Here is a 14,456-nt window from a genome sequence, read left to right as displayed (position 1 = left end):
TCTTTCTGTCTGTCTATCTGTCTGTCTGCCTCCCTCTTCCTCTCTCTGTCTCTTTCCTTCTCTCTGTCTCTCTTTCTGGACTGACACCTTCCATACTAATTGAAGATCCACTTTATTTACATACAAATTGTCTATGGATTTTTTTTGGTTTCTGATGAGGAGAGGGACACACAGTTGGTGTAACCGGTCGACATGGGATGATTACTCCTCAGTGGCAACTGATCCAACCTCTTATGTTTCTATAGGTCCATGTTTCCAACTTTACAATTCCATATAGTATAAGCCAGGCAAAGCAAGCGCTCGACAGGACAGCGTTCTTAATTAAACGTCTTATAATTATTTGGGAAAAAAATAAATAAAAACTAGAAACCATAATATCAAAGAAAAACATCTTCGTATACAGTTCTTTAATGGATGGAATGTAATTTTTATATATATAATGTTTACGTAAATACTTTAGATTTTGGATTTACACATATCACTTATAATTGCTGACAGCTGAGTTTGTAAAACAGAGGGTGGTATAAATGTATAATGATCGGGAAATTCATTGTCACCATCCAGATTTTGCCAGTCTCTATATTGAAGCTTTCGCCATCGAGCTATAGCCCTAAAATGATGATTATCGGAAGACCAGTATTTCGGATAAAGTTCAATAAGACCCCCATGTTTTGGAAGGAACAAGGCTAATGTTAGGCCTGCTCCGTGCATTCCTATGAGAATATCAGTGTTTGTTATCGCAGAGAGTTGATCCTGCATTGTCAATTTATCAGTTTGTATGCTGGAAATGGAGTGATTTGGGTAAAGGTTTTGAACAAAGTTTTGTAGTTCTTGCTCATTCTTTATTTTTCGACTAACAAGTCCTTTCGGATTTCGAGGATGTGCAACATAATCCCTTCTCCAAATAAAGAGAATGGATAATTTATCACAATTTAGATTTTTTGCAAGTGGAATGTTATGTTTACTCAAAAAGAAATTTGTAAATGAATCAATATGCGGCAGAGTAGGCAGAAAATGGTCATACATCGGACTTCTGTATCCCTGTATACTCCATATTAAAGAATCAAAATGTTTAGGCTTTATCAATTGTCCAGCGCGTATATATTCTCCAAACAAAGTAGTCCAGACAGAATCTAAACCTCCCTGTGGATGACTGTCTACAAACAGAATTTTAGCAGTTAAACTTTTTACATTAAAAAATAAAAGCATCAAAAATGCATTGTACCAGTCGGTCATGGTATGATATACATTGGCATATTCATATCGCGTCACTGCTATTGTAACATCCTGAATGTCTTCTTCCTGTGATGTGTATGTTAATGAAGGTCTTAAACCTGAAATCCATTTTGATAGATGATCGCCACTTGGAAATGTATAATCCAATTTCTTTTTATTTTTACATCGGATTTGAAAATAACCGGGCTTTAAAATTAAGAATTCCTTTTCTTCCGGCTGATTAAGGACTCTTTTTATTTCTTCTCCGCCAGGTGGCCCAGCACTAAACGAAGGATCCAGGAAAACGTCCCTTAGAATGGCAAATAAATGGGCAAATCCCACAAATCTGTTTTCACAGAAAGAAGTGTTGGTTTTTGACCATTCTTTTAAGGTATTATCTTGAGAAATATGGATATTTTGTAGATCTAATTTCGGAAAAGTCACTAATTTATCGAATTTGGTAACCTTTTTGCCTAGTTGAGTTGGGTAGTGTGTCCTTTTGTGTCCATGATGTTCAGTTTGGTGCTGGGTTTTGTCGTATCCAAGCCGAGTCAGTGGTCCATGAAACTGTGTATAGAGAGATAACAGAACCAGTAGGTAAATAATCACTAGTGTGCTCAGGAAGAGTTTCCAAAGAAATTTCATACTGCATTCTGGAAAAAAAAACCACGTACTATTTACACTTTTTTTTCAAAAGGGTACATATGTTAAAGCTTTAGCAAATAAAATTAAAACGTATTATAAAATGGCAAATATGCCCTCTCAGCGAAAAAGAAATATGATATATCAAATTATATAACCACTAACAAGTAAGAAAAATGCTAAGAAATTTTTGTTCAATATTGCAAGGATTTTTTTTATTCTCGGACTAAATAGTCATCATGAAAATAAGAAAAATGCTAAGAAATTTTTGTTCAATATTGCAAGGATTTTTTTTATTCTCGGACTAAATAGTCATCATGAAAATACACATATTATCATACATTTACAAGTTGCACAGAACAGCTGCCAACTGGCTAATGCATAATCTTTATATATATGTTTGCATATTTGTATCGATGTTTCGCAGTAATGCGCCCAAAGCGTTTTACGTCTAGTAAACATGAGCAGAGTGTAGCAATTCATTTGCGTACTAATCAACAGATGATATGTTCAACAAGTTTATTTTAAAAGATATATTACAAAACAAATGCAGTTCGAGATGAAAATTGATCTGTTTAAACCAAATGCAGATAGACTGATCATTTACCGTCTGTAACAAGAAAGACATGTGACTCAATACTTAACCTTTGTATAAATCCCTGGTTTTACTAAACTATTATAGAAAAACCCATATGATATTCCTTCTTTTCGTTCGAATGAGACTTTTATTTCATAGATCTCTTTTGAAAGACAGCCCTATTATATTATGGTTTCATCATTAAAAGACTGATATGCACTTTTAAAATTTGTTGTTGATAAATGCATAATATAAATAGCTACTGGACTATGTAAAGAAAAGTCGTATTAACATTTATTTTTTTCATCAAAAAATTATTTATGAAAATAAAACACGTTTTTGTGTAAAAGAAACCATAAATAATAATTAAGAGCTTTTCAATGCTGAAACCATAGTTTGAAAAGGATATCTTCAAGATCTAATAAATAAAATTCTGGTGCGGCATTCCTCCTTCAGCTTATTAAATATAAATTAAGAAAAACCTGTTCACTACAAATGAAACAAATAGTTAACATTATAGTCATAGTCAAACCATTCTTTCTTCCATTTAATTGTTTCCTTAAATAAGAGATATCTAAGGTACTAGTTGAGATAGAATCCACGATGTAACTGAATACTAATTAAAAGTATTCATTTATAAACTCTCCCACAACAGTACACCTTCTCAACCTATATATGTTAACTGTCATTTTGTATATACATTTCTGTGATATATTCAAGAAAAAAATTCCTGAATGCGGACGCATGCTTCATATTCAAAATCACATTGAATTCAGCAAGAAAAGGGATTTCTTTATTGTTTTCAAGATAAAAAAGTGTTATTGAACTTTACACGATACTTTCTAATAGTGTTGGTTTCTACATTTTAAATATGCTCAGTCTTTGGAGAGAGAGATTGTAATTAATGCAAGGTAAATGTATGTAATTGGAATGCACACTGTAGGAAGACGGATTTGCACATGTCACATATCAAGAAGAAATTGCATGGAAGGTGTGTCACACTGTACTTTAGGTAACAAAATTAAAGACTGTAATACTAGCATAGCTGATCCATCATCTACAAACCTGACATACCAGATTTATTTTATATTGGTTTTTATATGAAGTGTTATTTAAAAAGAAAAGAAGGCTAGCGCGAAACGAAACAACACAGGAAGTGTTTGTCTTGAATTGAAAACTTTTATCAGACATCGTACAAAATCAGGAAAACCGTTAATTATTATTTGGCAACAAGTAAACATTTACACGTCTCTAATGGAATACAAAGCTCTAAGATCTGAAAAAATACACTTACATCTCATAGAAATAAACCTCCTCTAAACACTGAAGCGTGTTATATGTGCAGTTTGGAATACCTTGCAATAATTATTGAGGCTGCCTTGTCAAGCTTCTCAGTGACGTCAGAATGTAAACATACAACTGCATGCTACATTCTTGTGGAAAGTAGGACAACATTGAATAAAAATAACCTATTGCAGAATTAAAAAAAATCAGCAAGTCGGGAGAGATTTGAAACTTTTGTATTTCCGCTGTTATTAAATATGGAGTACCTCAAAAATTATTATGACAAGGAAGATTTTCAAGGGATTAGATGAATCGAACATTGAGCTCTGTGCTATATACATACAAAGACAAAAGTTTATAATACTTAACGAGGCCGAGTCTAATTATTTCTTCCCTACGGATTTTGATAATGTTTCGTTAATTAATTTTTACTGATAAATTTATTGTTTTAAGATTAAAAAATCAAATGTTTACCACCCCGATTCCTTAGGAGACCATCTCAAAAGTGGTCAAATTTTACTACTGGACCATATGGGAATTTGTTGGAAAAACGCCAAATTATCAATTTTTTTTCATATTTTTTGCATTTCTGCCCTAGAGATTTCTTCTTCAGTCATGTAGATGAAAGTTATTGTAAAAAGTCACCAAATTGTGATTTTTCAAAAAAGTTGACCATCTAGTTTAATTGGTCTAGGTCTTAATTACAAAGTTTATTTTTTCGATTTCTAATACCCCTAAAATTGCTATATTACGATAAAAATACTAAATACATTATCGGCGAAGATGAATTATCGGAGCAGATAATTTTTTGGGTAAAAATAGCAATATTTAGATTGCTAGTATGCTTCCTTTGATGTTCTGTTAACAGTTTTTAGTATAATATCCATGGACGTCTGCGAATATATAAGCGAGTCATGTGTCATTCTTCAGCGTCGTGCATTGCCTACAAAATCGGAAAACAGTGACGTCGTTAGAGCCATCTCAGCGGTTTTTGCAAGTTATTGTCGTAAAATCACATTTTCAGACCAGTAGGCGTGTCAGATACTGTTAATCTAAAATTGAAATCACAATATTTGTGGAAGGTGTATTGTCTTATATGACTGCATGAAATTAAAAAGCTGCGCAAAAGTCATGCGCACTCGAATTAGACTCGGCCTCGTTAAAACCGCATATGAGGGACAAGGATATAAAAAGCTAGTAAATATAATATTATTTTGATCATTGAATGATTCAAGATATGACAAAAACTAGCTAGAATCTAAAAGAGGCATTATCTGAATTTTTACTTTGGACAAGGTTATGCTGATTGAATTATTAAAAATTTTAGATAAATATCTTAAAGAATTTCTAACAGTGTAATTATCTATCAGGTATGTCTTCACATCTACATGATGCTAAGAAGCATATAGTTTGTTTTTCATAAACATTGTCTTCAATTTTTTTTATCTACATTAATCTCTATGTATTAATAAATTCAAGTTATATAACATGTATAACTTCAGGTTATATGAATTATAAACTTATTATTATAATCATATTATCATAAATATAATCAAAAGTAATTTTTCCATATAATACAGTGATGGTTTTTTAAATTTTCACATGTATAGACAAAGATTGTTCTACTTGATTACAACCAACAGTTCATACAAAGGTTGAAGGAATGCAAAGTTTTCCTTAGAAATAGATTCGATATTTTTTTTCCCAATCCCACGTTTTCTATTTCAAAACGCTCTTTAAAAACTGTAAAAACACGTGTTGATCCAATTACAATAACTTGACAAAGCGTCTACACCAAAACTTGGGAAAATCTGAACTGCGGATCTTCCATAATGTTGTCTATGGAATAGAATGTACTCTTTGTGGGCTGATTTATGTTGACGAAACCAACTTATCACTTAATAAGAAAATCTCGGAGCATAGATTTCAAATTAAAGAATGGGGTCAGCAGCTTTTATACCATCACTTTAATTTACTTGATCATTTTATATTATCAATGCTGACTGACGTTTTTCATACTAATTGTTAGTCCATTATTTGTACACTGAATTGATGACGGATTTTTCCGTTATTTCATGCACGTGACAAAGAGCTCACGGCGGCTGTGACCGGTCGGCAGGGGATGCTTCATGGCACCTGATCCCACCTCTGATGTTTTGGAGGTCGGTGTTTGCTCTGCTCCTATTTTATTTTGTTTTATGGACTTTGATATTGAATACTGTTCGTTATCTCCATATCCTTCATCAGTGTAAGTAATTCTTGAAATTATCAACCTTCATACTAATCGTCTTTCATAACGTACATTTTTTCCGAAGACAGGGAGAAGAATACCGAATAAAAAAGTAGGCATGGCCATTCCATATAGTAGAAATGACAACGTCGATTGTGTTGGGTATCTTTCAGTTCCACTGTGTAACAATAAAATTTATGGAGATAACAAACAGTATTCAAACTCAAAAGTCCATAAAAAATGCTAAAAAGGAGCAGAGCAAACACGGACCTTCAAGACATCAGAGGTGGACCGGGATCAGGTACCTATAGTCACGCCGACCGGTGTCGCACTTACCATGTACTCCTTGTTATGATCGGGAAATGACGGGAAATTCCAATGTCAATTCATTATGTAAATAATGACCTGACAATTAGTATGAAAAACGTGATGTAAGCATTTTACTCAAAAATATTTCGTAGTTGCTGACAAGGTCATTGTTTCGACCAAAGAACTTATGAAATGATGACTTTAAAGGAGACTTCGGATATTCTTGTTTCATCAACTTGTTTGTCATTAATTTTTCTCGTTTTAGAAATTGTACATACGTGGAGCATGCTCTTGCATATCGAATCAACTGAGAGATATAAACCCGTATGCAGGTGATGAAGGTATATTGCTCCATAATTAAATTGACGACTGAAAATTTAAAGTCATCACGTTTATCATAAAGCTTGGTTCTTAAATTATTATAATTAACGTCTTTTTCCAGTAAAATGTACGTCTTTTTATTTTAGCAAAATGTAAATTTGATGGGGCTTTTTACCAATACACAAAGGCGTTAGCGTATACTTAAAAAGAGATCTTGCAATAAATATATTTTCACAATTTATCCTTTGCTTAACTACTACATGTACTTATGTAGATAATAAGTAAGATAGTCTTCAAATTCGCACCAAACTTTACTCTGTTTCTTTGAATGTTTTAATTGGATTATTTGAAAAAAAATCGGGGAAAGTCCATATTTGTATTCCACGACACCAAAAATAAAGAATCGTATCTTGAAAATCATAGGCTATTTAAATCAAGATGCTTTACGGAAGAAATATTGCTTAAACAACGCATTCGTTTGTTCTTTTAACTTTCATATATAGCAAGAAAGAAACTGACGTATTATATACCTGTATAGTTATTATTTTTTAATCACAACAGAATCATATCTCAAATACATTTCAATCACAAGTCCACATTTATTCCTTTAATTTCTGCTCCTCGTTCTTTTTTAATTACAAAAAAGCCTACCGTGCATAGATATTGAAAAATTGAATATAATGCTCCAAAGTGATGTTTTTTTTCACTCTACAATTATAGATCTACTGGACACGTCATTGCTGGTGACGTTACTATCTTTTAATTCCTTGATTTGATAGTATGTAGCAACAAACCCTTATCGATTGTATTGATTTCCCCCCACTAGATTAAATACGCAAGCGATAATGTTGACAGTTCGTAGAAATATTTTCTAAAACGAGGCAAGATATTGACAAGCAAGTTGAAACAATATATCAAAACTAATTTGCAGTCTACATTTCGCCAACATTATTGTCAATACAATGACCATGTGAACAAATGCAATTTACCAGTATTATGACGTCTTTCATACATTTGTCAGAACAATTTTTACACACTGATTTATCAATGGATTTTCCATGTGCTCGATGGTGATAAGGGTCACATATCGGATTTGATTGGTCGACAAGGCATACTAACTCCTCCATGGCATCTGATCTCATCTTTAATGTTGTAAGAAGTCATTGTTTGCTCTTTCTACTCCTAATTTGAATTGTTTTAAAGAACTTTTATGCTTGATTACTGTTCTTTATTTCGCTATTTTATTCCAAAGAAAACTAAAAACATCAAAACATTTTGTTTAAATCATTAAAATCTCTTAATAGAAAACATTTGTTGTCCGTTAAATACAAGGTATGTTGATAGGGTATGTTTATCCATATCAAATATATAAGCATGAAAACAAAGCCAACACCTTTGCAACATGTTTTACTATGAATTCTTTCCCTTATTGAATACATATCTTACTGTTTTCTATGCTCTTAACACATAGAAATCCGACACCCTGTCCTTTTCACACAAATGTATGTCAGGTAAGACAGACTACCTTCCCTTAGCATATATTCATAATTATATGAATCAATGTCAATATACGAACACAGAATTTGCAAAAATGGTCAAAAACCGTCATAGACCTGCTAGTTGATATTTAAATTACTGTGAAAAAGGGTGCAGTATTTGACTTTAAAAAATTCGAAGAAATAAAGTGTTGAAATTAATCGTTAATGAAAAAATCGAACTTACTTTTTAACTGAATCAATCTTTGTTTATCAGTACATGATTTGACTTATCGACAGATGCACGTTAAAAAGTCCGACTGATAGCTGTAAAAAGCACCTTGTCGACAACCTATAAAAAAAACATACTGCGAATTAATGGACTGCACATTGTGGAATAATATAATGTTCAGGGTCGTGCGAATAACAAAAATGTGCACAGTGTAATAAGATCGTTCCATGACATAACTTTAAATACACGACGTATTTTAAACAAAACAGTTATGTGACTTCTTGAGAAATCAAACGACAAATCTAAGGGCGCTATTTCAAAAATGTTAATTAATTAATATTGAGATTCGAGAACACACTCTATAACAAGTACCCTACAGAGAAGAGCGTTATGGGGTCACTTAAAGTGACTTTTTTTGTAAAATAGCCGAAAACATTTGTTAAAAAATTGCACATATTCATTTTTTTCAAAATTGATATGATATAGTACACATTGCTGCTTTATTTGATGCTGTCAAAATGTTAAATACTATAACAGATATCAAGAAATACGGTGCTTGGGTTATGTTAAAAATCTTTCTTCTCTCCTCGAAATATTAAAGATGTCTGATAAATCCGTTGTGCTCCGTGCTGATCACATCTTCATTATTTATTGATTTTGTATTGATTAAAAGGAAGTTTTTTCCCTGTTTTTCATAGGTGTTCATCGAAGCATAAAGAAGAGATCCTTAAACAAGTTTAGTTCAAGCACTAGAGTTCTTTAGTTAGTGTCGCGTCAAACAATTTTCGAAGGTAACATCTTTTTTTATCCGAGTTGTTTTAGATTTTATACAACTTCTTATGCAATTGTGTGAATTTTGTTCAACAGTGGAATATGTCGTTTAATTCATTGTACCCTCATCTGTATTGCTTAAGATATTTAGTTCATTGTTTTTCGGTAATTTTTCTACCTAAAGTTAAACCTGTAAATTTCATCTTCACTAGAAATTTCCAAAGGGAAAAGACAGTATTTTCGTAACTTGCGAAGAAAAGAATATAACCATACTTAGCATACTTACTTCAAGAACGAACTATTTTACGTCCCATTCGAGAATATTTCACTCACATACAGACATCACCATATACCGGTGATGGGCTTCAAATTTTGACCATTACACGGCACTTACACCACTGAGCAGTGAAGGATCTTTATCGTGCAAACGTCTACAGTGACACGGGCCTCGGTTTTAATCAGGTTTCATCCGAAGGACCTGCAACTTTCACTTTAAGGTGTCAAGTGCAAGGCAAAGATCCGGTTGCTTCCCGTTTGGTAAGTCGCGGCCGAGATTCGAACTCACGACCTTCCGAAAAGCGCCCTACCAACCTACCGTAACGGTAAATGATAATATAGTATGTATACTAAATATCGTTGATGTTTAACTCATGGATAACACTACCAACATCGGCGGAATAAGTGCTTATGTTGATAATTTCTAAGGCATTTATCATTTATTGCAGGAAAAATGAATGTTCACTTTTTCCTCGATGTAGCATTTTCACGCTTTACATACGACTATTGCGCTGACGTCATTTCCTGTTTTTGAAAACAGCACTACATCCACAAGAAAGCGAACATCCGGTGAAAACAATGTTGTACTTCGCAAAGAACGCGATCGAATCTTTCACCATCAGCGGTACATTTACTTTGTGGGATCTGTAAAACCCTCATTACATCCTTAAAAAAATAAGTGCCTATTTAATTAAAACAATTAACACCATTATATTGTGTTCAGAATGAGATACACTTAATATAAGGAGGTCAAAAAGAAAGAAATGCATTGTTGTTAAAAATAAAAGTACTGATGGGGGTTTAAAAATCCTGGAGCCTTTTTAGCCTTTATTCAAGGCTTGTTCGGACAAGTCGATAAAAACAAATCAGGGATTTCTACGTAATCGACAATGTGCATTAAACACATTTCCTTTGTGAAAGTTGGTAATTCAAAGTAAGTCGCTATTGGTAACATTTATAAAAAGATTAGTGAGTAGAAATATATGTGAAACTACTTAGCCGACCTTTTGTTGGTTTAACTGTAAGAAGCCTACAGAGTATAAAGAAGACAAACACTATTGTGGGTCATTTTAGGTCAAAACTGCTGCAACATCTTGTCGTAAATATATCATTGAGCTCTCAAGCAGATATGAATAAAATACTTTCCTGGTTCTTAATATGACTCATTTTTTTTTTACAAATATACAGACTGTAAAACTTTAAAATATAAAGGTCATAACAAAGTTACTTGTCTCTTTTTTACAACAAGCCTCGGCTCTCTTTGTCAATGACTTATTAAAAGTGTCTACCATTGCTACTCTTTGAAAATTATATGTTCGACTCCGTTCATTAGAGATTATCAACTATCCCTCAGAAAATATACAAAGCTTACTAATTTGGAAAGTTTCAGACCTTGATAATCTGGAAAGGTGCACAGCTTTTTAATCTGTAAACCTTCAGTGCTTGCTAATATCTTAACCAGCTATCCTACCTTTGAGGACAGTACACTTAGAAGCTTTGTAGATTTTCAGAGCATATGCATTTACTATGATAAAAAAATGAGAAGTATGACTAACAATGACAAACTAAATATTACATTAGGACTTATAGTTCAGAATGTGTGCCTATTTGAACCTTTCTCGGTTATTTGTCCTTTCAAATCTTGCTTTTTAAAAAACTTTTTTAAACGACTTTCTCATGACTTTTTTAAAATATTAGATTTTTTTTATACCAATAGTTTGCTGACAATACATACCTTGAACAATCGTCTATCATGAAAAACGCAGGGGTTTTTAAAAAAATTCTTATCTCGAGTCTCTATACAAATGTGTGTTCATAAAGTGCATGATAAGAGAGAAATATTATGTAATCACGATGCACAAGTAGAAAGCCGATTTGGTATGATAATTTGTAGATCCGATGTAATGACACTTAATAAGCTAGCTCTTGCTATTCATGTTTAAATAACTTCCAACAGTCTGGAATACGAATATGAAATGCTCATTTATTTCACAGTTTGAGACACCTTATTCATATTAAGAAATTTCTCATTACTTCTCAAAAATACAGGTGAATTATTTTCTTTGTATCCTTTTTACTGAATTAATTGCGTGAATATTTACATGTAATTGGAAAAGTATAAAGTAGACAAAGCATGACCTTCGCACAACCCTTTATAAAATCTGCATTTTAATTAATGAAAAAGATGAATATTAAAAATTCAGTCTATATATCAACAACATACAATGCAATTTTTGAGAGTAACATAAAACATAGATCTAGGAAATTCCAAAGGTGGGAATAGATCGACCTTGAAAATGGTCACAACCACTCTAACTCCCATACTCTGATAATACATGTCCAAGAACGAATTCGATGTCGATATCGACAATATTATGTCGATATCGTATCGATATCGATCGTGATCAGCACATTAATTGGAAATACCTGGTACTATATTTGAGACTCTATATTATGTCGATGTCGTCGATATCGACAACATCATGACGATATCGTATCGATATCGATCCTATTTGCACAATTTATTTTTACAGTGAGGTATAACATAATTTAACAAAGTCACAAGTGAAGTCAAAATTGATTAATTATTCGCATGAAGATGAAAATAAATTATGATTAAGAAAGTATTAGGGTTGTTATTGTTTTAGATTAGATTTAGAGTAAGATGTTTGGTTAGGGTGACAATTCTTGAAAATGTTTTAACAATCATGATTCGATATCAATACGATATCGACGATATCGACAGTAAGGTAAACTTATTAAACACAGAAGTGATGTAAAAATAAAGTTTTTGTATTAGGGTGAAGGTTGGTAAAGTAATACGCTTTCAACAATCATGATTCGATATCGATACGATATCGACGATATCGAGGGCAGGTAAAATCTTTGTAAAAGTAAAGTAATTAAACATTAACACATTCAAAGTAACAGGGGAGGTATATACCAAGGGCTGAGCAAACATGATTCGACATCGAAGCGATATCGTCGATATCGACGATATCAACACTACAGAGAAAGTTTTATAAAGAAAGTTTTAAGTAACAGTTGTTAAAAACACAATATTAAGGATGGAAACCACAATTCTTGGAACAACCATGATTCGATATCGGCACGATCTCAACGATATTGACGCTAAGGAAATAGTCTTAAAACAGGAAGTATTGTAATAAATACATGTGAATAGAGAAATATTATAGAAAACTATATAAAAAAAAAAAGTAATGTGTCGATATCGTAACTAAATCGTGTCTTGGACATAACTCACTGTGATAAGATAATATGTATTATGTAATTTTTTTTTTTACTTTTTACTTATCTTAAAACATAAACACATAACTTCTCGATATGTACTCCTTTTAATGATAATAAAAAAATCATTTCCGATTTTTAAAAAAAACTTTTACATAACTATGTAATCATGGAGTCTGCAAAGCACAGAATTAATAAAAAAAATAGAATAATAAACAGTGGTTAATCTAAAAAAAAAAAGCTCGACAAATAATACATATTTGTGAACAATGCAAAAATACGGACCCCCCCCTTCAAAAAAAAAAATCCAGGGATGGAGTCAGGTGTCCAGGGGGAGTAAGCTTCCCTGTCGATCAGTCACACCAATCATAAGACGTTTATCCTTACGTCGAAGGCACAGTCGATAAACCCTGGTTTCGTAACGCAATAGGTGTTGGCACAAAAAAGCTCAGTCACACCAATCATAAGCCCACGCTCTGACCAGCCAGACTGAACTATCTTAGTCAAACTTTAGTGAAAATAAATTGCACAGTACTTTAAAATTTTTGAATTCTGCCCGCAAGGCACAGTAATAAGCGCGTTTGCTTTAGAGTCGCGGAGTACGTAGGACGTTTATCCTTACGTCGAATCCCATTGCGGGATATGGAAACCGGTCTTTCGAAAGAGACCTCATAAACCCTGGTTTCGTAACGCAATAGGTGTTGGCACAAAAAAGCTCATTGCTCAATGGCCCTTGGTACCGAATAAATATATAGCCCTCCTCCCGTATAATGGCGTCTTAATATGAGTGAATTTTTTTAAAGGAACGTTAAACCTGGAACCTGAATTGCAGCAAATTGTCAAAATTGTGAATTGTGAAACTTGAGTGGAGCTATTTCCTTTGATAGTGGTTATTATAACATAAAAAACCTTGACCACTAGACCTTTGATGTCACCTCGGATTCTCCACCAGATATACCGGTAGCAATACAACAGTGTGTGTGTCGCCTAATATTCTATTAACGATCCTTAACTTTGTGTTTTCTAGAGTCGGCTTGGACAGTGTAAGGTCCAGTTTTCACATGACGATCTTGTATCACGCAATCAATTTATAACAGTAATGAAAGAAGCAATAACAGTTATCAGTAACTCTTAACTTACATGACATATAATTGAATTATCAATGATAGATTAATTTGGGTATATATATTGCATCAACTGTTTTGCGTTAATACAAAGTAGAACTCTTCATTTTAAACAAGATTAGAAGAAAACAAAGCCTTTTAGTGTGCACATGGCTACGAAATTAATATAAAATAGATAAGTATGTAAACACACTTACTTTTTAATAATGAAAATCAAGTCTTCCTTGTTATTTTTTTCATATAGCTTTCGTTGCTGTGCATGGCTGCGTTTGCGGATGTATGAGCGTTATAAAACTCAAGTATCTGATTGACACAAGGCTTTTAAACAAATGTGTGTTGTGAATAAGTGGAGGGTAAAATGCTGTGTATAACATATGCTGCTTTTGTTAAACTGAAATTGCACAACCTTAATGACAGCTAGTAATTTTATCCCGGGTTCTGTTTCGTCAAATTACTATATTATTTCTGTTTGAAATACTTTGAATTACTCTAGAACAAATAGTGGTGTTTATCAGTTCCGACCTTTCTTTCTTTCTTTTATTTTTTATTTATTTTCATTTATTTATCTATTTATTTTTTTTTTTTACAAAAATGGCATCTGTTTTCTTATATGGCTACCATCTAAATCACGATTTTATGAACCAAATCACAATGTCTGAACTCAGAAAATCATTGTTTTTTTCAAATATGAATAATGTTAAGCAATTATTAGTCCTAATTAATTACACAACTAGATCCATTTGTTATTGAA

The 14,456-nt window shown here is 32.6% G+C and overlaps 1 protein-coding gene across 4 annotated transcripts; it reads right to left on the bottom strand.

Annotated features, from left to right (window-relative positions):
* Window positions 1-392: 392 nt before the first annotated feature.
* LOC134233398 (uncharacterized) lies at window positions 393-14,058 on the bottom strand. 4 transcript variants are annotated; one of them, XM_062715359.1, is made up of 3 exons: window positions 13,903-14,058; window positions 8,301-8,405; window positions 393-1,868 (listed from the first exon to the last, which is right to left on the bottom strand). In XM_062715359.1, exon 3 carries the CDS (start codon window positions 1,858-1,860, stop codon window positions 457-459), a length of 1,404 nt encoding a protein of 467 aa, XP_062571343.1. In that variant the 5' UTR covers window positions 1,861-1,868; window positions 8,301-8,405; window positions 13,903-14,058; the 3' UTR covers window positions 393-456. The 4 variants fall into 4 exon arrangements, with proteins under 4 accessions (XP_062571343.1, XP_062571347.1, XP_062571345.1 ...); XM_062715363.1 differs by lacking the exon at window positions 13,903-14,058 and adding an exon at window positions 9,343-9,463; XM_062715361.1 differs by lacking the exon at window positions 8,301-8,405 and having other exon boundaries at window positions 13,903-14,056.
* Window positions 14,059-14,456: the final 398 nt, after the last annotated feature.

The sequence above is a fragment of the Saccostrea cucullata genome, unplaced genomic scaffold (genome assembly GCF_032062105.1).
Source record: "Saccostrea cucullata isolate Sc308-1 unplaced genomic scaffold, CSIRO_AGI_Scuc_v1 ctg1382, whole genome shotgun sequence".
NCBI classification, from domain to species: domain Eukaryota; kingdom Metazoa; phylum Mollusca; class Bivalvia; order Ostreida; family Ostreidae; genus Saccostrea; species Saccostrea cuccullata.
Note: the sequence above shows the minus strand (reverse complement) of the source record. Positions and strands in the feature narration are given on the sequence as shown.